We start from the raw sequence: 26,941 nt of genomic DNA, 5'->3' as shown, positions 1-26,941 counted from the left end.
ACCCTTTTTGCCCTTACTAGGAAGGAAGATTATGATCAAGGCAACGTTAAAACTGGCTCAGTACCACTGGCTGTGAGTTGGTCCTTAGAATTTGTATCTATTCATTCATTTAACCTTGTTATTAAGAGCTCATAGCTTATTTCGCACTGTCACTATCTTAATTATTTTGGAAGAAAATTACTTCCTGAACTACACTATAATTGAAATGATTTCTTAAATTCAAAGCTTAAATTGTCAATGTCACATGACTCATTATTATGCAAAAGTCCCATATGAAGTGGTTCAAATTATATTTCCATGCACTGCAGGAGAAGGGTACTCCCTTCATGCTCTGCCTTAGGTAAACTGATGCTACAGAAAAAAGGTGATGAAGGGAGTTTAGGAAAACATAAACCTGGGACCTAATTCTGGATCTCTGACAAATAAGTCATATAATCTCACTGGGCCTCAGACCGCTTTTCAGAAGATAAAGGGCGAAACTATATTATCTTTAAAAACTCATTCCAGCTAGAGAATTCTATACATCTGCAATTTGATGCAATATGCATTTTGAAAGCACATTAATTATATTAAACCTTACAGAAACGGCCCAACAAACACGTGGCAATATCTTGGGAAGAAGGAAAAGGGGAAATACTCCAAGTAACACATAGGTCGCTTAAGGAAATATGATGGTCCTCTCTGAAAGTATGACCTTGACTTCACATTTATGTTCATATTCTATTGGGTGGTGGGGGTTTTATTTTCTCTGTCCTCTCAACCTCAACATATGAAGGGATTGGTTTCTGTTATATTCTCTGTGTTACTAACTTTCAAATAACACACACTGGAAAAAAGTAGCAGTAGCTTTCTCGGGAAGAGCATTAAAATGGGCTTCAACGCATAAGGGAATCCAGAGTCACCATAATTGTAATAGCTCCAAAATAGGAATGGCAAATATTTTCTCTAAATAAAATAGCACAAAATTTTAATCAGGAAATCTATTATTTGGTGAAGCATAAAGCCATTTTTTAGTTTCAGCTCTCTCTAACCTGGGAGAAAAAGGCTTTGTAAGTAATCCAGAAATAATTTGGCAAGGTCTGTGATTTTATGTTTAAGTACCCCACATTTAATATAAATTGAGATGACTTAAGGAATTTATGACAAGTGCTGTAGTGAAACGTTCTACAAAGGAAGAAAAGAAGAAAAAAAAAGCGGAGGGTGGGGGTGGCAAGAAGAGAGAAAGCCCTACATTGAGAAACTATGAGTATCTTATCCTATTAGATTAACCATGCCAAAGGGCAGGTTCACTAAAACCAGCCAAAGACATATACATCGACAATAAGAACATCAGTAAACAAACCACTAGACTCTCTATAAATGCATAAGCACTATGTTCCACCTCCATCATTTTCCAATATTCTCCTATTGCCAGACAGCTCTTCACAGCCCTGTAAGACACTGGCCTTAGCTTCTATGTTCAGAAAACAATGTAAATATCCTGTTCTGCAGCAGTGGAGTATAATAACAAAGCTGAAGTGGGGTGCGCAGAAGCCATAAAACTGCCATAAAATTCAGGAGGAAAAAAGGCATGAAGTTACTATACATTAAATAACTGGGTATTTAGATTATTGAACTAGATCATACATGTAAAAAATAAAAACATTTAGTGTAACACAAAATTTTAGCATCTGAATATCTGTACCAGAAAAGGTAAATCTCAAGAGATAGAAAGTAGATGAGAGGCCAGGTGTGGTGGTTTACGCCTGTAACGCCCGCACTTTGGGAGACTGAAGCAAGCAGATCACTTGAGCTCACAAGTTTGAGACCAGCCATGGGCAACATGGCAGTGTCTCTACAAAAAACACAAAAATTAGCCGGGCATGGTGGTGCACACCTGTAGTCCCAGCTACTTGGGAGGCTGAGGTGGGAGACTGCGTGAGCCTCCAAGCTCAAGCTGTAGTGAGCCAAGATCATGCCACTGCACTCCAGCCTGGGTGACAGAGCAAGACCCTGTCTCCACATACACACACACAAAAAAACCTGGAGATTGGAATGGAGAGTATTTCTAAATGGGCACAAGAGTTCTTACTGCAGTGGTAGGAATGTTCTAAAACTGGGATATATCATGGTCATACAATTCTAAAAATCACTGAATTTTACACTTAAAATGGGAAAGTTTTATGGTATATAAATTATACCTCAATGAAGTTGTTAAAGAATTTTTTAAAAGAGAGAGAACTCATAATTTCTTGAATCTACAACTTCTAGTTCTGTATTGATTTGTCAGGTAGCTATATGTTTCATTTACATTTTAAGGAATTTAATGTTAAAAATGTATTTCTCTATGCTTACTTTTTCACTTACAATAAAAATTCCTCAGTTAGCCAAAATCTAGATTTTTAAGCTCTAATTTCTGTTAAATGTTGACACATTTTAAAAAGTCATTTTTAATGACTTTACTACTTGTTTATTGAAAAATCTAAATATAAAAGTATTATTTAAAAAATATTAGGATCATGAATACATCTAAACAAAATGTACATAATTAACACAAAGTTCTTTAAAAGCTACCTTGTTAAAATAATAGTACAGTCGGCTTTCTGCATCTGTGGGTTCTATATTCACATTCAAATAACCAAGGATTGAAAATACTCGGAAAAAAAAAATGGATGGTTGTGCTTGAGGTGAACATATATAGACATTTTTCTTGTCACTATTCCCTAAACAGTACAGTATAACAGCTACTTACATAACATTTGCATCGTATTAGGTATTGTAAATAAACTAGAGATGATTTAAAATATAGGAGAGAATGTGTGTATATGCAAATACTATGCCATTTTGTATTAGGGACTTGAGCATCTATAAATTTTGGTATCTGCAGCTGGAAGAGGTGTTGGTGAGGACAGGTCCTAGAACCAATCTCCCATGGATACTAGGGATTGGGAGGTTAAAATATTGCAATAATAAACCAACTGTGGTTGTATGCAAGTCCGTATGACATCCTAAAGCTTCATTTTCCTTACTTAAGGGAATAAAACCAGGCCAGGCGCAGTGCCTCATGCTTGTAATCCCAGCACTTTGGGAGGCCGAGGCTGGCAGATCATTTGAGGTCAGGAGATCAAGACCAGACAGCCTGGCCAACATGGTGAAACTTCATCTCTACCAAAAATATAAAAATTAGCTGGGTGTGGCGGTGGGTGCCTGTAATCCCAGCTACTCAGGAGACTGAGGCAGGAGAATTGCTTGAACTCGGGAGGCGGAGGTTGCAGTGAGTCAAGATCGTACCACTGCACTCCAGCCTGGGCAACAGAGCAAGATTCCATTTCAAAACAAAATACATACATAAATAAATAAATCAGCTCCATATTATAGAAACATATATTGTAAGATCAAATCAGATAGTGTATGTGAAAATTCCTTAGAAATTAAAAAGTGTTATGTAAGAATGATCATCACTACTATGATTTCCAAGATATAGTATCATAGTTAATCATAATTAACTCATAATTAAATCTGCTTTTAAGTTAGTAGTCCCAATCAACTGAATGAAAACAGGAGTAGGAAAAATCTACCTGTTTGAATTTAAGGAAATTTTACTTTCACAGTGAAAGAAAAAGCAATTTTATTACTCTGACTCAAATAACTTTTTGGACATGGCCAGCTAAAGTGCCCACATGTTCAGGAGAAGTCAGCTTATGACATTCATAAAATAAGATGAAATGCTTTAAGTGAACAGAAAGCTTCTATCCTACAAATCAGTGTTGGATTATATTTCCCAACATTTCTTAACAACAACAATAACAAAAAATACTATTCTATTATTAACTTAAGCAGAGATCACAACCACATCTCTATTTCCCTCACTTTTCTCTGCATAATAACATCATATGATTTATTTTTCCCCTTGACTAATGTCTGAAATTTAAGAATGAACCATAGCATTTGCCTTGTTTCATAGGATACGTAAGAGAGAAAAATAAAAGAAACTTGTCACAGCCTGAGCGACACGTTTGAATGACCCAGAGAATGTAAAGGATAGATTATGAGTGTGACACAGATGTCACAATTGGAAAGCTTTTCAGCCATGAGGCATAGAGGCACAACACTGTTGTAGTGGTGACTCAACTTCATGGTAAAGGCTTTATGCATCAAAGTTCCTATTCATAGATAGCCCCGCCACCCCCAACCTACACACACACATTTAAACACACACAGAGTCAGGTATAACATTTTGAGAAGAAAAGAGGATAGAAAAGTAGCTTATTTTTCTATATGCCTTTTCATTTGAATCCATCTGCCATTTGCACAATGGACAGATAATCAAGAGAGGGTCTCTTTCTCGTCCTCGTTTTTCTTTCTTCATTTACCTCAACACCTCATCAAAAATATCAGTAATCTTATTTTCTCTGTAACTTGCTTTCAGACTTATAATCAGTTCTACAGCTAGTGACCAGAAATATCAGGAAATATCTATACTATTAAATTTAAATTTATTAAAAGACAAAGTTATTTTTGAAGAGGAGGTAAGTTTTTTTTTTTTTTTTTTCTATTTTTTAAAGACATTTAACTTTCAGTTTGGAGGAAAGTCAGAAAAAGAACCTAATCCTTTTTTATTTTTAATTATACTGTGAACAAAGGCCTGGACAATTTTCTAGAAGTTACTTGCAAATCAAAGAACATTTATAATTTCCCTTATTAAGGAATTAGCATTCATTCATTTTCATTCAAAAGGTTACCTACATTGAGTGTCTTATCATTCCTTAAACATAACATTTATTTCCTACCGCTTTTATGCTAAATAAACTTTACTTCATTTTGCAGTGATTATTAAAAGTGGTACTTACAGGATTTTATTAGCTATAATATACTTTAAATTACTTTTTCAGCAACTAATCAAATATTTTTCATCCTCTACCCAATACTTTAGTTTCTATGCATAATCTCACTTGTATAAGGAAATACTATGTGTATCAGTTTTGAAAACTTGTTTACATATTTTAAATTGAGCACATGAATAGCTCACATAAATTCAATTTATTCTAATACTTAAACTACACATATGACCACGTAGATGAAGTCGAATATTTAAATTTCAATTCCTTTCATTTATTGACTCTGAAAATCTAAAATGGGTTGAAATGAAACAGAGAGGATGACATACTGTGAAATTCAACTCTGTTTCTGACATGTGACCCAATTAACTCATGAAAGGTTTTGCATTGCGGTTATACTTTTAAAATATAGGGATGAATGACTTTATTATTTTTTAAAACTGTTAGATACTGGAAAACTGTAATAAAATGGCTTATAATCAGATCTTAATGTCTTATTACATGCTATCCTCAAACTTTGTCCCTCTGATGTTACAAAAAGGATAACTATACAGTTCATCCATGTAGCCAAAAACCACTTATACCCCCTAAAGCTATTACAATTTAAAATACTTTTTAAAATACTTAAAAAGTGCTGGGAGACAGGGCTGGGGGAATGGGAATGAGGGTGGAGAGGATGGGGTTGGAAGGATGTAGGGGAGAACCTGCTAACCTAGAATTCAATGAATCTTTCAATCATAAGGCAAAATAAAGACCTTTGCAGATAAAAGTAAATTAAGGAAAAAAGAAAAAGAAAAAGATAACTTCTTCCCCCACACAATTCTTGTATTTCACATTTCTCTTGTGTTTCAGATTTTCACAAATATAAAAGGACATCAACTGTAGCTAAGTCAGTTCAATAAGAATCTACTGGATTTTGCCTATACCAGTTTACTTTAGGGAAAACAGTCACATTACAAATTTAAATTGCTTTGTTTGTGTAGATGTGGCATCCAAGGTCAAAGTGATGACCAGACAGTGGCTCTCCTTTGTTTAACTTATTTGTTTGAACTTCTTTTGGGTAGTGATGATCTCCCCACTCTCAGTGTGAATGTGAAAGGCAGTGGGCTGGAGCTAGGGCCTAAGAACAAACTACCTGGCCCACAAAAGCTCCTGACCTCATGGCTCAATGTTCAAGCTAATATGTTGCATATGTCAATGACAGTGGGGAATACTGAGGGACTAAGTACTAATTAGCAATAAATTAAATATATGCAATTGATGAGACATATTGAAACATACAGAATTACCTGTTTTATATTTTTTCCAGAAAGCAAGATAAATTACTTCATTTTATTTAAAAAGACATGACTATTTTCTACATAACTAAGACACACAAGGGGTCTATTCTTCCCTCTCAATGGAAGGAATCCCTCTTTGAAAGTGTTTACATGAAATTTTCAGGAATGCAGACTGCACTGTGGTACAAAATAACCTACTTTTGTCGGAAGAGAAATTATGATGTCTATTTCTAGGAGCAGCGCCACCTAAAAATAGCTTGTCTAGTCACCTTATAGTGCATTCTTTCATGTCATAGATAGAAGTTTGGAGCAGAGTCTGTGTTTATATGCTTTCATTACTCAATGTCCAAACAACTCTTTTTTTTGGCAAGTCTAATCTTTTTAAAGAATATAATACAATTATACTCTACTGATCAGCTGTCTAATATTTCTCTCTGCTCCCCCAACAGTAATTCACTCTAGTCTAGTCACTTGCTTTGGTGTCCTGTAACAACATGTGGCCTTTTATGTTGTAACCCTTGCCTGGAATGGCCTTTTCCCAGAATGGCCTTTCCCCATCTGTTCATTTAAATCCCAACCTATTCTCCACTGCCTGGCTTCAGTTCTGTATATCTTCCCAGGCCCTCTTCTACTCCACCAATTTCAAATGACCTCTCTCCTGATGAAATACTGAGAACTCTTCTGCATACTTTTTAATTTAACACAATAGCATAAGATTTTGTTTGCTACTTTTCAAATATCTTAATCTTATCTTCTTTCTTAGGAGGAGACAGAAATTCCTTGAGGGCAGGAATCATGTCTGATACTTTTATATTCCAGAAATAGTTTGGGATTTTTAAAACAGATGATGTTTGCCTAATGTGATGTACCCATTAATTCTCTGGATTAAAAAAAATAATATTTATGTCAGAGAAAACAAAAAGGCAAGTATGACCTAAATGTTAACTTTTGGAAGAGCTGTTTCATCACCAATTATCTTAAGCTTTGGAAAGACATACCCAGTGGATTCTAGATTTATATTGATCATTCTAAAATCCTATGCAGGTTTAGAGGAGAAACTACTAACATTTTATCTTGTGGTAGATACTGACCTCAACTACTTGTAATAAAAAAATAGGCATTTCAATTGATTGCTAATACATAAAATTTCTATAATTTCACAAGATATGTTAGAAAGTAACATATTTGTTTTCATTCATGTAATCTAAATTTTATTATAATTATCAATGTACAAAAGAAAATTTATTCTACCATAATGAGATGAAGTAATGCTTATCTTACTTTATTTGCATATGCCAAAGTAGAGATAAGCTTTACTGCTTGTAATTTCTGCATTGAAACTGTCATGTGGTTATTTTAGCAGTTGCAGTATATTGTTACTACACCTACTGATGCTCAATTTATTAGATTTATTAATCAGATTTTCATTAGCTATCTGAAGAACTTATTTTCTGAGAAATGAATGCTATTTATTACAGTTAATAATTTTTGTCCATTTTCATTCTTTTGAAGAATAAACATAAAATGAGAATTACATATTTAATAATAAACCATGTAGAGTACCACTAGAGAAGAGGCAATGTTAAAATGAAGCAAACTTTCAGTTTCAACCAGTATTGAGTCCTTACTCACTTTAGTTACAGAGGACACAAGGCCTTAGGGCAGCAGGGTTCCCCCCGGTGTCCAATGCAGCATAAATCACTGTGGGTACACATGGCAATGCTGCCCAAAGATCTCCATAGCTCTTCTGTTTCATTACTGTGTGGCTTGGCTGTAGAAAGCTCTTGAAATGTTTTCATCTTACATGGGGTTTCCCTTTGGAGTTAAGTTGCTCACCTTTTGCAATAAGACCCTGCTGACTGAGCAATGGGTTTATCACCTAACTTCTTGCTTAATCACCTCGTAGTCTCTTTTTTTTTTCCAACTGGTTTACATAGCACTCCAAGCCTGCTTGCTTGTTTTTATAGTGCCAAGGCAGCTGGCAAAAATGCTGTGAGAGTGGTATGGATATCATGAACAGACACACACGTTGTTAACTACACGTGCTTGTCTTAGCATAAATTGGTTCTCACAACTACTACATGTTCTTTTCCTGGGCAATCCAGTTATGTGGTTTAGAAACTGAACTACAGCAGAGAAGGAATGAGAGGTAATTTTTGTATTCAACTTGCCAAGAGCCAGGTCTTTATTATGCCCAATTGAGGTTCCATGGGTTAAGAAGGCTGGAGAAAAACTAGATATGATTCAGCAGTTTGCACTGAAAATGATTTCCCATTGAGAGGTTAAGAGGTGGAGCTTCACAATTTAGAAGTGAAATGGATAAATAAAAGCAAGCTACTTCAGGTGCACACAGATTCAGTATAAGGGATACTGAAAATTGTTTCCTATCTCCTCTCACGACAGATCAGAAAGTTAAGAGCTTTAGTGGTCTGAAGAAATTTAATAGAAACTATCATTGAAGGTCATTTGAAGACCTCTGGGCTCTTACTTATGTTAGAATAATGGTTGCACTCTCACGCCTTGGCCTAGCAATGGAAAAGAAAAGAATAAAATCATTTCATTCCCTTCCTTTTCTATGCATATAGCTGGAAGTGATAAAGAGAACTATCATTAGCATGTTTTAATAATAATAGCAACAGTAACAACATTAACACTATTTACTGACCCATGATGTGTGAGACACTATTTTGAGGGCTTTAACTTGTTTAATTTTCGCAACCTTGTGAGGTATATATCCTATTATTATCATCATTTCAGAGACAAGAAAACCAAGGCTCAGAAAGTTTTAAGTAAATGACTAAGCATACACAATGGGTAACATCTGAATCCAGAATGCCTAATTCTAGAGCTCTAGCTTCTAGCTACCATGTTATACTGTCGGATTTTTTTTCTCCACAGACATTTTGCCACTAAAATAGGAGCAGAAAAAGAGTTAGAGAAAGTGGAGTCTCTGAAGATATAACAGAAAGAGAGGCACACAGCAGACAATTACTACATCTATTCTAGATTTAGTTCTAATTCAGGTTCTTGAATTCCAGAAGAATTTTTTTAAAGCAAAGGTGTACATGTGACAATGAAGTAACACTTGTTTGATTTGGGGGTGGTTGTTGTTGATGGTGGTGGTAAGAATCCAAATATTTTTAAAAGCCAGAATGGCAGAAAAAGCTTCTAGTTAAAAAAATCAGTAATTCTGGGCAATAACAACAGCTCTTTCAATGACTAAGTGGCCTTAAGCCACATATATACATTATTCTTATCTTCTTTCCTGTAAAATGTGGATCATGCCTCATGTTCTCCTCCCAGGGTAGCTATAAGGGCAAAATTATACAATGAACCTGAAAGCAATTTGAAGATTATAAAGTAGTGTTCAAATGAAAGGTTATTTTATTAAATAAATAATATTAAGTTATTAATAAACATCTGTTTCTGCAATAGTTTCATTTTACTATGTTCCATAATACATCAGGTTATTTATATTAATGCCTTCACTCTCCCTCTGCCTCAGAAATGCTATCTCCTGCAAGAAGTCTTGTTCCTGCACTCACTGAGCCCCTGCTGATCATGCTTCGCTTATGAGTTTAGTTATTAGTTTACATGATTGCCCCTCCCAGTAGACTGTGAGTCTCTAGAGCCAAAGACTATTCTATTTATTGAATTTTTTATCTTCAATTGTAGAGCTCACTACATATATACAGAATAACTGATGTAGAAAGAATATAATCCAAAAACACAGAGGTTATGTTTCTCTTACATTTGTTCCGGTATTTTATCCAAGTATGCCACTCTGGCATAGGAGACATTTGGATTGCTAAATAAACAGATTAAATATCTAATATTTTAAAGTACCAACTACATATTATTGGCATATTAAAAAATCAGTTAGTCTTTGACTTGTGCAAATCTATTCGGAAAAACAGGTGCCTTTCTCAGAAGGACAAAAGTAGAGTAAATTGAGAATATGACTATAAGGCAATGGGACTAATTTTCACTTGTAATTTGTAAAACCAACCTCCTTATTTTACAGTCATACTTTGTAAATGAAGATGATCACCTAGATGACTTACATCAGTGCTTAGAGCTTTTGTGAGTAAGTCATATATAAAAAGAGAGCTGAGTTCTTTTGCTGAAAGTGATACTATAAATGGAACGTGTTCTCCTAGAAGACATACTGTAAACAGACAGTAACTGAACACATTAGAAAGACCATTCTTAAAAATAAAGAACGTAGGCAGAAAATATGGCATATTCCAGAAAACAGAAAGGAAAGCAGTCCAAATGACTGCCCAGAGGAAATGGCTGTGAGCAGGACATGTCTGATATTAAACAAGTAAAAGTCAGTTATGCTGTGACCATTTAGGAAGAGACTGAATAGCTTAAGACTAAATTTCCATGCATAAAAGACCTTCACTTCAAGCTTCTGGACTCTTTGCTGAACACATATTTAAGTTTCTTATTATGTGGCAAAATTATGTTCTCACCTCCAAAAATTGATGATAAACGATTTATAAATTCTCTTGTAGAAAAATACTTCTGCATCTACATTTATCTAAATTGACATGAATGATAAGAATTAAGAAATGCTAAAAAGTCTGTGAAGGGTATAACTACCTTCACACACAAACATAATCTGTATGTCAAACAGTGATGAGAAAACTACATTCTTAACTTTAATAGGAAATGAAGTTCAAAAATTCAAATTTCTAAATTCTTCATACTCCACTGAAGGGCTTATAATTTTATAATGTTATTTCTGGGAAACTTTAAAAAATACTATTTTAAAATTAAAGTGTAACTTATGGTATTATCTTGAAATGTCATTTACTTGCTCAACATTACTGCTAAACTAAGATTCTAAGTATTATAAACTTTGTATTAACATGTTGAGCACTCCATACATAAATATAAAATGAGTTTATATGAAGATTTTATTGCTTAGATATTGCTTTAATAGGACTTTATAATATTGACAAGATTATCTTGCATGTGTCATTCTCAGAGGAGAGTGAAAACTTCTGTAATCACAAAAGAACTGGTCTCTGCCTACATCTTACTCCTAACTATGAATGGGGTAGGTGCCACTCTGATGGTACACCATTATCGTTACGGTGATTTGTTATATTCCATGAACATGGTATGTACAATTACAAGCAAAGTGTTGAGGCCAAACTCTCAATTCCAGCCATCATTGAATGTATGTAAAAGATGAACAATCACAAATAATATTTTAATACCCCCAAAGTAATACTATCAGGCAATTAGTAAATGGTAAGAATTGGGAACATAAGGTATTAGTGATCACTTACATGACTGGTCCACATGGAATACTGAAGACAATAGAGGCACTCTGATTGTCCTACAGTATGTTGTATACGTGCAAGACAACCAAAGCTGATGTGACCTTAAAAGGTTAAGGACATGCACCTCTTCCCCTAATGTCGAAATTGTACCCCATGATCCATTATGAATTTACCACTCATCAGTAATATCTACAGTTTTTGCAAAGTGGGCTACATTTCCAACCTCGATTAATTCTTAGGGCTATGGTGTTCATTATCTATAAACATCTGTCTAAAAGAGTAAAATACAATATCCATGAGAGGAAAATTAGGCTATCTGGTATTTCTCTGGGGATGGAGATTATACGCACATATATATATGTATATATATACTATATATACTCAAACATGCACATGAATACACAAAAATGAGCATACACACGTGTGCACACACATGAGAGCACAAATGAAAATTTTTGTTTTTAAACTAAACTTTTATATGCACACATTAAATTCTTCCCAATTTTGAGGCTAATCAAAATTTTGTTTGTACCTTCTCGTTTGCTTTTCAGAGGATTTTCTAGAAGATTTGCACTATCAGCTTGAAATGACTTCAGTGCCTGTAAGTTATTTTCAATATTTCAAAAATCCTAAGTAAATTCCTATATTTCATTAAATATCTCACTGGTAACTTCAAAGATCGCTATTTAAGTTATCAAATGTCTAAGAGTTCACAAAGTTGTAACACTGATTTTTTTTTTTGTCAACAAAAATAGCTGTTTTATTGTCCATCGTCTTTAAAAAATAATATTTAAGGACCCATAACAGTCCTACAATCACTGTCTGAGAAATTCTGTCCCTTATACTGCTTCATTTGGAGAGTGTTTTAGAAATACACAACTATATAAACACATCAGAAAATAAATCCTGCATGGCAGGGAGCTCTGTTTTCTTTTTCTGCCTGTATGTCCCAACACCTCCAAATCAAAGCAGTTCATGTATAATGCTGTTAAGGAATATTTATTAGCTATACAGACAATTATAGTTTTCCACAAAACCAAAGTTCTTAAAAAATAAATCCATGGCTACATTAATTGGTAGGGTTCAGAAAAGCAAGAGGTTTGTCTAGAACTTTACTTGTTTTTTTTTTTTTCTCCTAGAACTGAAAATATTCATATCGTCAAAGGCACACTTACAGACTTTCAAGTCAGAGGTGGTATTACTACAGTATCTCCAACCAGTGTTAAGGGAAGCATAATACTAATTCAGTGAGACATATGGCTCTAAAACCTTCTCGTCTAATATCTAAGTAAATACCATCTTTCTGCCTGTTCAAGTCAGAAATTCCAACTGCAATACAAATAGACAAATATAAAAATAGTGCTGGGTCAATGTACTTTTAAGGAAGGGGATTTCTCCTGACCCCTGATGGCAACAGTAACTGTTTACTGCACTGTACACCATCTCAGGGAGTTCCTCACATACTGTACTGGTGTCTGATATCAGGAAATCCTCCATGTTCAGCAGGGAGGTGGAAATCAATCTGCATTCTCAATTAGGGTTTATAGCCACACCGTCTTGAAATGCAGTTAGTCATAAGAATACATTTTTTTTCTCATTCTTGTGACAATATGTCAGTTTTTAAATTTACATTTCAAACAAATGCAAAATAGAGTATGTTTTCATGTTGTTTACACCACATTCATGCAACGTGTTGAATGTATTAACTTGTACACAGTGTCTTCATCTTCATGAATACATAGCTGTATGTATATGTGTATATATGTATACAAACTGTGTGTGTGAAATAAACTATATAAAATATTCAAACTATTACCACTATAAATAGGTACTTGCAACTACAGAACCACAGAATTACTACTACAAAACCATTTACTTCATATATATCGCTTCTATTTCCCTTTATATGTATTTAAATTTACATTTCAATTATTGTAATTGTTGTTAGGGTGCATAATTGTTAGTAAGCACCACTCAGAACTAAGAAAATAAAGATTATAGAAAATTAGTCGGGTAAGAAGTGCTTAATGACTCTTCTTTAAGTCAATGCGTTTACCTTACACTTAATCTGAAGGGGTTTTCTAAAAAGCAATGAGTTATTTATTTTATTTTTAGTCGTTGACTGCACAATTTAGCCCACTTTGTTGTTAATTATGACGTGTCTATTGCAAAGTACTTGGTATTGATTTAGGAATAATGGTAATTAATGATGAAAGACAAAACAAGAGAAAAGGAAGAAATCTTTATCTAGGGGAAAAAAGCAGAGGTGATCAAAAGCATTTAAAGAACCATCACCTACCAGTTCTACTCGTCCGAAACCTCCAACTCCAAGGGTGTCAATGATGTTGAAATCAGACAGCTTCAGGTTGGCGAAGAAAGCCGCTTCAGCTTCATATCTGGATTTTTTGATGTGAAAAAATGGAAATTTCTTAGAGGTGCAGACACGAGTACCACGTACATCTGTACCAGAATGACATGACTGTGGAACAGGGTTTACCTGCTTACATTCCATCTTGCTTTTAGAGTTTGTGTTTTCTCACACTCATAATTTTTTGGTCCCAGTTGTGCAGAATAACATAAATTTGCACTTGTGCTTCAAAGTACTGTAGAAAAATACAAAGTACCCACTGCATGCCAGTCAAGTGACTGATAAATCCAGTTATCAAATCAAAGTTACATGGAGGTCTTTTTCTACGCGTCTTCTTGTGAACACGGATTGTTTGAGTTGTTCTTTTTTGGTTTTGTTTTAGATTTTTTGGTTTGGCTTGGTTTTGTTTTTGCCGTTCAGATTTTGGATGGCAGTTTCTCATCAGTTTCCCTTATCCACAGGCTGGCAGCGCCTCCTATAAATATTTATTAAAAGCGGCAAGATCACGGAGGTCTCTGGAGCGAAATCACAGCCAGGTTTTATGAAAACAGATCCGAGAAGCTGAGAACTGATGTACAAATGTCCGAAATGGATGATTTCGGAAGCACAGTCACATTCCTAAAAAGTGTCTTCCCTTCATATTTGTGTACCCACTGACTTGTAGCCAAAACTCTCAGCTAGCAATTTCAGGGTCTTTATGTTTGTAAGTTTCTTAGATGAGTGGTGTGGAGAAGCATGGACTGCTATTCCCAAAGTCTAACTATGCACACATGCAAACCTGACACATGCAAGTGGCCAGAATAAGCTTCTCCTGATGAGACAAGTGAATATGAGCTGCTTAAAATATATCCTTGTCAAAGGCTCTGCTATTTTTAGAAAGGACAGGAAGGCACAAAGATGAAGATGATCTGCCCACTCACTAACGTCAGGTCAGGGAGTAATTCAGCTGTCTCAAAAATAAAGTATTTGAATAGCTATGCATAACCCGTGACCTTCAGCTCAGCAACACCTGATTCAGTACTACACTATAGATAGAAATGATGAATGCACTTGAGGTAATGATGCTAACACAGCCTGTTTATGTATACTTTTGCATAGAATCAGTCATGGGTATGTTTAACATTAAGCTGTGTAACGTTTTAGCTATTCCATTACAGTCAAACATAAATTTAGGCTCTTCACTTGGGGGATTTGTGAAATAGCTTTCTAGGTAAGCTTTCTGCATTCTTCAACTTACAACCACGTTTCTAATTTTTTAACAAATCAATTGTTGACAGGCTTCTCAGAGGGTAAAAACAACATTGTTTTCCATTATTGGCTAATTATGTGAAATCAACTCCCTCCAATAAACTTTTATAAACAAGGCTGCTAGTCCATCCTAATGGTATTTGTAGACTTCTGTCATTAACTACACACTCAAGAGATCAACATAGTGATCCGGGAGATGGTTTACTAGAATGGCACAGAAGCAGCAAATGTGCATTTCTAGCATTCCAGCTGGCTTGCTACTTTTGGAAAATTAAAACTCCATCCCATTGAAAGGGCTAGTGGCAGAGTTGACTCCAACAGGTGCTGAAAAAAGACATCTGTTGAGATCAGACCCTGTGACTATTTGCATGTGGTCAAGCATTTCCTGACTGCCTGGATAATTAAATCTTTTATGAGATCGTTGTTGAATAATAATCCACGTGTTTGTTGGATTTAGAAATCTCAGGTGCAAACAGGGTGAACCTTGTTTCTTTTGTTTTGTTTTGTTTTTTTGTTTCTTTTTTTTTTTAGACTAAGTCTTGCCATGTCACCCACGCTGAGGCTGGAGTGCAGTGCTGCAATCTTGGCTCACTGCAACCTCCACTTCCCGGGTTCAAGCTATTCTCATGCCTCAGCCTCCCAGCCAGCTGGGGATTACACGTGTGTGCCACTATACCCAGCTGACAAACAGGGTGAACTCTTTCAGACTATTGTGATACTACTTCATATATTTAAAGTATGGTGTTATTTTTTGTAATCCTTGAAAGCAATCCAACTATTCTTATTTTGGGGTCTTGTGAAATTAGGCTGGAAGTACACATAGATGAGTGGAGGGATTCTAGCCTTTTGTTGCACATTAGAGCTACATGAGCATCTTTTAAAAACAATTAATTTAAGCCTTGCCACAGACCAAGAGAATAAGACATTTCTGGAGGTGCTACCTAGACATCCCTATTTTAAAAAAGCTCCCAGGTGATTTTGATGTACAAGAGTTAAAACCTATAGTTCTATATCTTCTGAAAGCCTCAGGAAGTTCCATAAATCATACAAGATTTTTGGGGTGGATTAAAATGGCCCAGGAGATAAGTAGCTACCCAGTGAATCTGGGGATGAGACATTTTGGCAAGAGGGTTGGGGGCTTTTATACATTGGTCTTGGGCCCTGCTCTTTTGGTCCTAGAGCAATAGGAATAAACAATAGTTCTGAAATAGCCAGCACAGCTTAGAAAAGATAGAGAAAGAGAGGAAGGGAAGGGGAGGGGAGGGGAGGGGAGGGGAGGGGAGGGGAGGGAAGCGGGGAGGGGAGGGAACTCGGGGAGGAGAAGGAGGAAGTTCAGGGAAGGGGCAAGGGGGAAGGGGAAGGGGGAAGAACTTTAGAACTAAGGAGTAACAAAGTTGATTTGATTTTCACCTTTTCATTTCTGTTAATACACCAAAGGAGGTTCCAAAAACAATAAAATGTACATTTGCAAGTATAAAAATTAGACCAAGATACATATGCATAGTTTAGAAACAGGAAAACAATAATAGAATAATCTCAGTCTCCTTCTCCCCTCCCCCATCTCTCTTTCTAAAACTACGTATCTGCACAGTATCATATTCATATTTCTTTGGAAAATAGATAATAGTCATTAGTTTATTATATTTCCATTTCTTCCAATATTACCAGTCTCCACAAAACCAAGGAGTAAGAATCCAGTGACCCTTATTATTCACAATTGTTTTCCATTCTTGATGTAATACCCTTGAATCAATGCTGTCATTTTAAATTAACAGAATCAGATGCTACACCTTATGATTGATCGTTATTATTAAGAACTAAACATGTTTCCCTATGTATTGGAAACGAAATATAATATTTCAACCCAGGACAAAATTTGTGAAACTTAAAATTTTACTTTCACCTTGCCATTCCAATAACAGAAGTAACTCAGCATTATTTTACAAAGCAGACAATATTAAGTACCATTTAAAAGTAAAGACCACATGCAAAAGGAATGTAACTATAGTTCCAGATGGGTAATTCAAAGCCAATAGTACAAAAAGCAAATATAGCCGTATTAGCTTTAGCCCAGCTCACCCATAATCCAAATGAGCTACAGAAGTCTACTCTAAGTGCCTCCAATAAATAAATAAATAAATAAATAAATAAATAAATAAATAAGTTGTTAACATCTACTAATTCACATGCAAATCTGTTAGCCTGGCTTTGCCTGTACTCATCCACTGTTCAGTTTACTTTCATTTCCTGTTGAGTTTAGATCGATCAATTCTTGGGGAAAACTACGAAAATAAAATGTTTTAGTAAACACACATGGACTGTCATGTATGACTGAGTTTATTTCTTATTCCGTAACTGTAGTAGGTAAGATGAGATTCAGTAAGAACATCAATGTCTACCCTGGATTTTAAAAGGCTACAAGAGAGCATCCTGGCTTATCAAAAGCTCATGACTTATGTCCCTGGTTCTGCTAGTGACTTTGTCCTTCCAACTTTGATTTCTTCAATGTCTTGGCCTTTCTGGGAATACTGATAAATATACACTTAAGTAGTAAGTATAAATTTACTGGAAAAATCAAGTCAGAATCCCAGCTTACTTAAATGTTCAGATACATGCCCAGAAATCCTCTTTCATTTTTTATGTAACCTAAGAGCACCACAATCTATAAATAATTACTTACAAAAACAGTTTGAAAAAGGAGTAAGAACATTGAGAAAGTGAGCCGTAAGCTCAAAATATACAGACCTGGTCTATGATACATCCAAGATATAATGCTGGCCATGTACTGAATGAGCACTTAATTTGGTACACAGGATTTTATCTGATAATTGTTCCTGATTTAATAAAGCTTAGCGTACTGACTAATCTGTAAGTCTGGAAAAGTACATAAAAATTCAGTCAGAAGAATGCATATATATAGATAAAGTAGCATTGAAAATTGAACCAATAAAATATATTTTCACATTTAAAAAGGAAGATGCGATTTGGGCTTAAACTACAGGGACTGTTGCCTCATTGTGCAACTTTAACTTTGTGTATATGGAAAATGTTAGGAAATACATGTCCTTATTCCCTCGATTTTCAAATGCTTGAAATTAAATAAGCTTAGACACTAAAATAAAAATGGATAGATTCTATAATCAAGTCATCAATCATCTCTTATTAAATAATTGCTGCTACATAAAGAGTCTTATTGACAACTAAGCTTTGAATGCAGACTCTTTTGACTTCATTGGAAAACAAAAAGAACCATCTTAGCGTTTGTCTGTATGGGGAGTTATTTTCTGCTAAATCATGTTTTCAAAATAAAAAACTTCTTAAAGTACCTATTACTATGAAGTTTTTAAAAACCTCTTTAAACAAGAAAACTTCTAAAATTCCAAGCAAAAAGGGCCAATTTTTAATGTATTCTTGTTGTACAGCATCTAGGTGTAATCACCATCCTTTTAGCAGTGGAAGGAATAACTTAAAGAAATAAAAAGTTTAAAAGTAATTTAATGAACCTAAAGTATTTCACTATATCAATTTACTCGGGAAAATATAATCTCTTCTTCAGGGAATTTGAGATAACATTAGTTTGCTCCTGCTATTTCCAAAATTGTGGTTTTCAGAAATAGACTTTTTCTTTGAGCACTCTAGTCATTAAATAGTTCCACTTATTTTTCAAATATATTTTCTTGAAGAGCTATAGCCAATAGGAATATACAGGAAAATTGCATTTCGTATATCTGCTGCATAAGAATAATGATAGCAATGCAAATATTCTGCATTTACAAAGCACCTTTCTTCCACAACTTTAAGATGTCTCTTATTTAATTTATTCTGGCTGATTCTTTGTGAAGATAAGATAACAAATATTCTTACTTCTATTTTGTACCTGGGTAAACCAGTTGCTGATAAGTGATTGGTTTTAATAATTAAGCACTGGAAAAATTAGGACCTTGGGCATGTTTCACATCATAGCATACTTATGCTTATTCCAAATAAATAAATTTCCTTTGAAACATGATAGCAGAGTCACCATTTTAAAGATGTTTTTATCTCAAAATCTTAAAATACCAACATACTTCAAAATGTGGATTCACGCCAGTGGACCTCATCTAGTTTAACCTCCACATTACTTTATTTTAAATAAAGGAACTAATCTGGAGATGTTAAGTGACTGTAGCTAAGGTCATAAAGACCTAGGCATAGAAGACTGCCATTCTGACTCCTGGTCTGTAATAATTTTTACTATCTGTAGTTTTTATAATGTCCTTATATTTGAAAAACAAAGGCAAATTAAAAAGTTATAAAATATATTTGAGTAATATGTTCTTTTACTACACATTTCGGTCTAGAACGATTTTGGCCTCATAGCTAAGCACTTATGTGTTCTTGCCTACAATGTGTTTCCTGCCTGTATGTGTTCCAATAAAATTAAAGGCCAAAAATGAAAGTCCTCAGGGGCTCAAAAGAGATGTTTTAAAAATTCAAATATCAGAGCAGCATTTGTAAAAGATGAGTGAGAATACGCTACCCACTGTCAGCTTTAAATGTATTGGCAAATATTCATTTTAAATAATTAATCTTGAAACTTTTTTACACAGCTTGAGATAATTTTTTCTTTTCTGTTTTCTTCTTCTTCTTCCTTCTCCTCTTCCTCCTCCTCCTCCTCCTCCTCCTTCTCTTCTTCTTCTTCTTTCTTCTTTTTTTGAGACTGAGTCTCCATCTGTCACTCAGGCTGGAGTGCAGTGGTGTGATCTTGACTCACTGTAGCCTCTACCTCCTGGGTTCAAGCAAGTCTCCTGTCTCAGCCTTCTCAGTAGCTGGGACTACAGGCACAGGCCACCACACCCAGCTAATTTTTGTGTTGTTGTAGAGATAGAGTTTCACCATGTTGGTCAGGGTGGTCTCCAACTCCTGACCTCAAGTGATCTGCCCACCTTGGCCTCCTAAATTGTTGGGATTACAGGCATGAGCCACCGTGCCTTGCCAAATTTTTCTCTTTCTAAAAAAGGTCCATGAATAAAGAACTGGCAGGAAAAGAATTCAAGGTTTTTTTCCCCTTTTGGTATATGTTACTTTAACAGAATCATTGGCCATAATAAAAAGTTCATTTTTAAGTTATTTAGTGATGATTTTTTTTGATTTACAGAATATAAATAATCTCATATATGTACTCAAACAAAAATGCATGAAGTTCTCAACTTTATTCATGCCAGAATAGATATTTCCTTTATATAAATGCACAACCATTAGAAGCTGGGGTCGGAGGAAGTTCTCTCTCATCTCAGTGCAAGCTAATTTCTTCATTTTCTTCTGTGTCTCTCTGAACCTCAGGGTGCTTTCTCTTGTAGACCAGGGTGGTCCAGAGTTAGTGACTATTACGGCATGGCTACCCAGGGCCAGGGAGGTGAGGTTTAATGAGAAAGAGGATAGATGAAAATGACTCCTCCCTCTGCTTTCACTGCTGTAATATTTGAGTATTACATACTTACATAATATTACAAATATTACATAATATTTGAGATAAAAATGACTCCTCCCTCTGCCTTCACTGCTGTAATATCAAATGACTATAATATTTGAGCACCTCAGCCCTGGAGGTAAACGTCCCTCATCTTCATGTTATTGCTTCATGCCACCCTGGAAAAATTATGCATTACTATAGCTTTCATTGCAATTTCCATGAGGACATCTTTGCCATAGCCTTCAATTCTAAAGAAGGGATAACTAAAGACAGCTCATGTTTTGCCTTCAGATATAAAAATATCTCTTCTACCCAAAGACTAAGAAGAGTCTTTGTTTTGTTTTGCAGGTCATTTGTTATATGGAGGTTAAAAGTATTGAAAGAAAGATGAAAACATGTAATCTTAAACCTTAAAATGAGTCTTAATTATAATCTTAATCAAAGAGATCAGTCGAAATACTGAACTGGGAACAGAAGGATTAGGCAGGACTTGAACACTAGAAGTCAGCTTTTATTTCTGGCTTACAAATTTTTGCTGTGTTCTCTCATGTTTATAAAAATCCAGGCTGTACCTTTTCTCTATGGTTATTAGCAGCGATCTTCTGAATAGAAAATCTCTGATGAATTTTGCATAACTTCATGGACAGGAGGCTTAGGGATATAGTCATGGTTGTAGTGGGTCAAACAATGAAAAGACAGTATAAAGCAATGTGTGAAAGAAGAAAATAAGGCTACAAGTTACCCTCCATGGCCGCTAGGAGTATAACAAAAGAAATAATCAGGAAGCTGGCCCCAGCCCAGCTTGTGCAAGATATCCCCTTTTCTGTAAAACGAAGGCTTTGCATTGGACATGTCTATGAAGTTCACTTACAGCTTCACAGTTCCATTATTCCAACTGTCTTGAAAGATACAAACTCTGCAGAGAGTCCTTGTACCTGTAGTTTCTCTTTCTGCTTCTCAGTGGTCCTCTTCCCAATCCTGTCCTCCAATCCTAGACTCCTAAACCTCCTGCTTCAGGAAAATAATACCAGAGGTTTTCATTTCACGGAGTCCTGCTTTCAGCTCCTGGTATGTAAAACAGGCATGCAGGAGACCCTGATTTAATGCCCAAACAGTAATTGGGGAAAATACGTCTTGGATGTTTGAAATAGACCTATAACAGACCAGTGGTTCCTTCCCTTCCCAGGATTCATATTAGAATATGGGTTGTGTCAAAAACAGACATGATAAAACTTTGAGATTTGGGACTAGGCATCAGTATTTTAAAATGAAATTCATATGCAAGTCTATACAGCAGTTAATTACCAATGGTAATAATCACATGTATATTTTAAAGAACCATTAGTATTTATTTGATATGTATGTGACAGACACTTACTACTTAGTATACAAGTATCACAGGAAAATGTATCCAGGGACCAAACAACTGTTCTCAAATGATCTTTGAGAACACCATCCATTCTTGAAATGGAGACAGTCTGTATATCTGTCTTAGCATAGAAAATACTAAGCAGAAAAGAATAAAATGGAGCAAAATGTTTACCATGTTAAGTTGTTTAGTAATAGTGATCGGTACATTAATCACATGAATTAAGTCCCAGGAAACATCTCACATTTGTTATCAAGTCACTGCCATTGGATGCAAAACTTGGCATTGTTCTATGATGCTGCCAAAAAACTGAATGGTTTATCAAAGAACATTGTTTTAAACTTGAACGATGAAGCAATCTATAGGGTTTTGTTTTCTTTTGATACTAAACTTCATACTTTTATTCAGATTTCCTTAGCTTTTACTTATGGTCCATTTTCTGGTCCGGGATCCCATCTAGAATAGCATCTTGTATTTATCTGTCTTATCACCCTTCCTTGTTTTTGAGGAATACTTGCCAGGTGTTTTGTAGAATGTCCCTCAATTTGGGATAGTAGGACTTTTTTTCATGATTAGACTAGAGTTAGGACTTTCTGGGGAAGAAGAAGACTACAGAGATAAAGTGCCATTTTCATCACATCATGTCAAATGCCACACTATTGATATGATTGATCACTAAGGATACATGAACCTTGATCCTGCCAATATAGTCATTCTATAGTTTTTAATACAGTGCATACTTATAGGAGATGACAGATACAAAACAGGCGTAATTGAAATGTGATCTTCTTCATAATTTTTACCTTGGAACAGTGTCCGTCTCAAAATCAGATAACTTTATGAAGGCATCACAAATTTCCACACTGCTAAGGTTTCTGCACAGTCATTCCAAAGGGTCACAGTAAAATTCATTGAGCAGGATTTGAGCAGATGATTATAATATTAGGAACTGGTGCCTTTCCGTACATTTTCCCATGAATCACAGGAGTGAAGAGATAATGGTGAAGGTGGAACAACTAAATGTCTTTTCTTTTCTATATGTATACAAAATTATTATAATAATTGTTTCTCTGAGCATATTGATTACTCTTTATGGAATTTTAGGAAAAAAGCTGCAATCAAATTTCACTTTAGCCATATGCTGGTTCAAATGAATGCTGCTGTAACACTTAAACTGACATTCACCTCATAAACTCCTCACTCTACACTTGTATATATCTAGTTGAACAGCACTAAATAATTTTCCCCATTTATTTTATCATTGGTAAATAATACAGTAAAATGAAAGAAACTGGGAGGGGGCATTCAGGCCTATTATGACAATTCTTTATGCCATTTAACACCTGGAGATTTTTTTTCATATTTGACTTCCTTTTTCCCACATAGTTTTCAGAGACACAGAGTTAAATATTTGGCCAAATGCTATTCTCACTACTATCTCTCTCTCTCTCTCCTTTTGACTCCCTTTTCCTCACCTAAGTTATTAAGTTTTCTTTCAAGAGTTAATAACTACCAAATTCACATGGCCTAAGTGGATTAATTGGGTTTGCAAGGCTTTTTGATAATAGAAGAAACTATATAAAGTGATAGGAGCACTACCTTGACTTGTTGCCTCTCTTTCCCAGTCTTAACAATGGGGATGTTCAATATCCACTTAATGTTTTCAAAGAACAGACAGTATCTGATTGGATTCTCGGTCTGATTTACCATCCTTTAACTTTGCAGTTATAAACAGACATAGCAGAACTTGCAGATTCACAGGGACAGAAAACCTTTTTTTGACCTCATCATAACAGGAAATTGCTGAACTGGAGGTGGAAACCTTAGAAACTTGTCCTGAGTGTTGTCACTTGGAGCAGTGTCCACTGAAGTATGCTAGGAGGAAGTTGTGGGACTTAGTGTGTGAAGTCACAGGGAGGGGTTATCTCTCCTGAATGGAAGCAGAAGTAGTCACACAGTATCTTCATTTCTACAGTACTTGTGATACTTGGCCACTCACAAGAAAAACAAAATATGAACCAACCTCAATGTAAATATATAAAATATATGAAATGTGAGGCAAACAATTGCAAATTGAAAGAATCTATTTTTAGCAGCAATTGTTCTATTTTTACTGCTCTATGAAGGATATTCTGGTGGTAAGGATATTCTGGTGGTAAATAAATTATGGTATAGCATATACTATTTGCACAAAGATGCCACTTAAGATACATAATACAAAATAGATAATTATCTGTGGAGTTTTGTTTTATATAAAAAATGTACATTGACATTCTGAAGCCAAAAATTCCACTGCTATGTAGAGAATTGTTTTAGAAACAGCATTCTTTCTTTTATTTATTTTATTTTTTATTTTTATTTTTGAGATGGAGTCTCGCTCTGTCACCCAGACTGGAGTGCAATGGTGTGACCTCGGCTCACTGCATCCTCCGCCTCCTGGGTTCGAGCAATTCTGGCTTAGCCTTCCAGGCAGCTGGGACTACAGGCGCCCACCACCATGCCTGGATAATTTTTGTATTTTTAATAGAGATGGGGCTTCACCATGCTGGCCAGGCTGGTCTTGAACTCCTGACCTCAGGTGATCCACTGGCCTCGGCCTCCCAAAGTGTAGAAATAACATTCTTACAGGTCTTTCTTGCTAAAGTCTGAAGAATCAAAGCACCAACAAAGAAAATAAAATGACCCTTATACAACTGAGTTATTCAGCTTGCACTGTTAACTTTTTTCCCCCTAAATTTTGTTCCATCCTATGCTTGAAGCTAGAAAAGGTTCAAATTTGTTTCCAGTAAGAGAAAGGACTTGAAACAGTTTCATAAATGTTATTGTTAATTTCTAGTGTGTTACTTGCTGATTAGGAAACAAAGATTTAAACAAAAATGAGCAGCAATAAGAATCACTGCAATCTTAAGTTTCAGGCTGCTAACATATATTATCATGTGTGCTTAGGAAATATATTTGTATATAGGAAGTGGAGTTCTATTACTATCTATCTATTCTCAAATCCAACAGTTTAGAGTATTTGTTCAGAGATAAGATCTTTCTTAGGTAATATAAGGAATGAAATTTGTTACCTAGTGTGACGGTGAATCAAAAGTTTGTCTAATAAGCAAAAGACTCTTCAATCATTAATCTAAGCTCTAAGTTAATATTAAGGAAAGTAAGCTGAGTGGGATACTTTCTAGATCTGGAATCTTTCAAACATATTGATAAAATGTAAACATTCTCTCTCTCTCTCTCTCTCTCTCTCTCTCTCTCTCTCTCCTCTTCTGAGACAAGATCCAGCTCTATTGCCTAGGTTGGAGTGCAGTGGTGCGATCATGACTCACTGCAGCCTTTATCTCCTGGGTTCAAGCAGTTCTCCTGCCTCAGCCTCCTGAGTAGCTGGGACCACAGACACACTCCACCACGTCTGGCCAAAATTTTTGGAATTCTTTGTAGAGACCAGGTTTCACCAAGTTGCCCAGGCTGATTTCAAATTCCTGGGCTCAAGTGATCTTCCTGCCTCAGCCTCTCAAAGTGCTGGGATTACAAGTGTGAGCCACCACGCCCAGCTAAAATATAAATATGCCTGTAATAGTAAACCTAATTACCTAACACCATCAAAAATGGGGTGCTCCATGAAGAAGCACATAATTCAAATTATTGAAGTTTATCCCTTCTAATGACCACATAGATTTCTCTTACCCCATTAAAAAAGTAGATAATCAGTATTTCTAGGACAGTTGTTTTATTCCAACCGATTAAGGCATAATCTACATGGTAGAACAGAGGATGATGCCTGGTCAACATTTGAATAAACAATCACTGTGATGTTATCTCTATTTAATATGACTCCAATAAAACTTCTATGGTATGCATTATTAGTTGATCAGACTTCAAGTATTATGAGTCGAGGAACCTGTCTTACCTCCCCATCTCTGACCAAAATACACTTGTTTTCTATAAGCTATAAAGTCAGATAGCCAATTTTGTAAGAATTGTCCCCATAATATAGCCATGCGAGCAATGAGTACCTGACATGAAAATGCATAAAGGAGGCAGTAATATACAACAACTGAAGCATAACCTCTGGAGCCAATCTGATTCAGACAAATCCCAATTCCATTACTCACTGGCCACCTAAAAAACTACTTAATTCATCTGCCTCGGTTTTCTTCAACTGTTTAATGGGTATGATCAACAAACCAACTTCAGTGGGTTATCATAAATATTAATAAATGAGAGAATGCATGTGAAATTAAGCTATAAGCAATCATTAGTAATAATGATAAAGGATGATCATTATTTTTCATGGAGTTTTTGCTAGCGCCATGTATGTTTTGTTAATGCTAATTGCCTGATTTTCTGTCCATGAATTTTTGGCTGATCTAAGTTTCCACTTCCCTCACCCCTTGGCTGGGATGTAGGTACGAGAGTTGTTTGGCAAGCAAACTAGAGATAAATGAGGTGTTACTATATAAAGTTAATGTAGGCACATATAAATATCCAAACGTGCCATAATGTTGGGGTTTGACTCTTTCCCTAATACTCAGTTTCTTAATCTAAATGTTCTAATTGGTGGTTTTATGTTTGTCCTGGTAAACTTTGTTAACTCTTTGTACTTTGTTGTATATTGCAATTTATGCTTTTTTTCACAGTTTAATTTCTGAGCCCTATTATATATAATCAGGTACCAGCAAATAAAAGGACCAAACTAAAAATGATGGAATATACAATGAAGGAAGCATGGGATTTCTACAATCTATTCTAGACCCTTTATTAAAAGAAGGGTAAGTGAAGCCTCCCTTTTTGAAATTTAAATTTAATATACTTTTCACAATTCTATTGTGCTCTCAGTAAATATGGAATTTACGAGCCATCACATGCACTAAAGTAAAGCATAAAGTCCTCATGCTGCTTCGGCTCAAGATGCTTACCTTCAACTATTCCCTGAGCTTGTAGGAGACAGATAATACATCACCATGCTCTCAGCCACAGTTAGGCACTAGATACAGAATCAGGCAACAAGCATCATAATCCAAGGCTGGAAATGCCTGAAACAGATTCCTGAGAGGCATTCACAGAGTCTGAGATATCCTCTCTGAGGACCAATTTTTGCCAAAATCAGAGT

The 26,941-nt window shown here is 35.4% G+C and overlaps 1 protein-coding gene across 1 annotated transcript in view; it reads right to left on the bottom strand.

Moving 5' to 3' along the window:
• Positions 1-26,941, bottom strand: part of PRKG1 (protein kinase cGMP-dependent 1) — a 1,246,104-nt gene that overhangs the window by 36,761 nt on the left and 1,182,402 nt on the right. The window contains exon 10 of the mRNA XM_023225157.2: positions 13,694-13,790. Within this exon, the coding sequence (XP_023080925.1) occupies positions 13,694-13,790 (97 nt within the window). The remainder of the gene's footprint in view (positions 1-13,693; positions 13,791-26,941) is intronic.

This window comes from Piliocolobus tephrosceles, chromosome 9 (genome assembly GCF_002776525.5).
Source record: "Piliocolobus tephrosceles isolate RC106 chromosome 9, ASM277652v3, whole genome shotgun sequence".
Lineage (NCBI taxonomy): Eukaryota > Metazoa > Chordata > Mammalia > Primates > Cercopithecidae > Piliocolobus > Piliocolobus tephrosceles.
The sequence above is the reverse complement of the archived record's forward strand: the minus strand, read 5'-3'. Positions and strand labels throughout refer to the sequence as shown.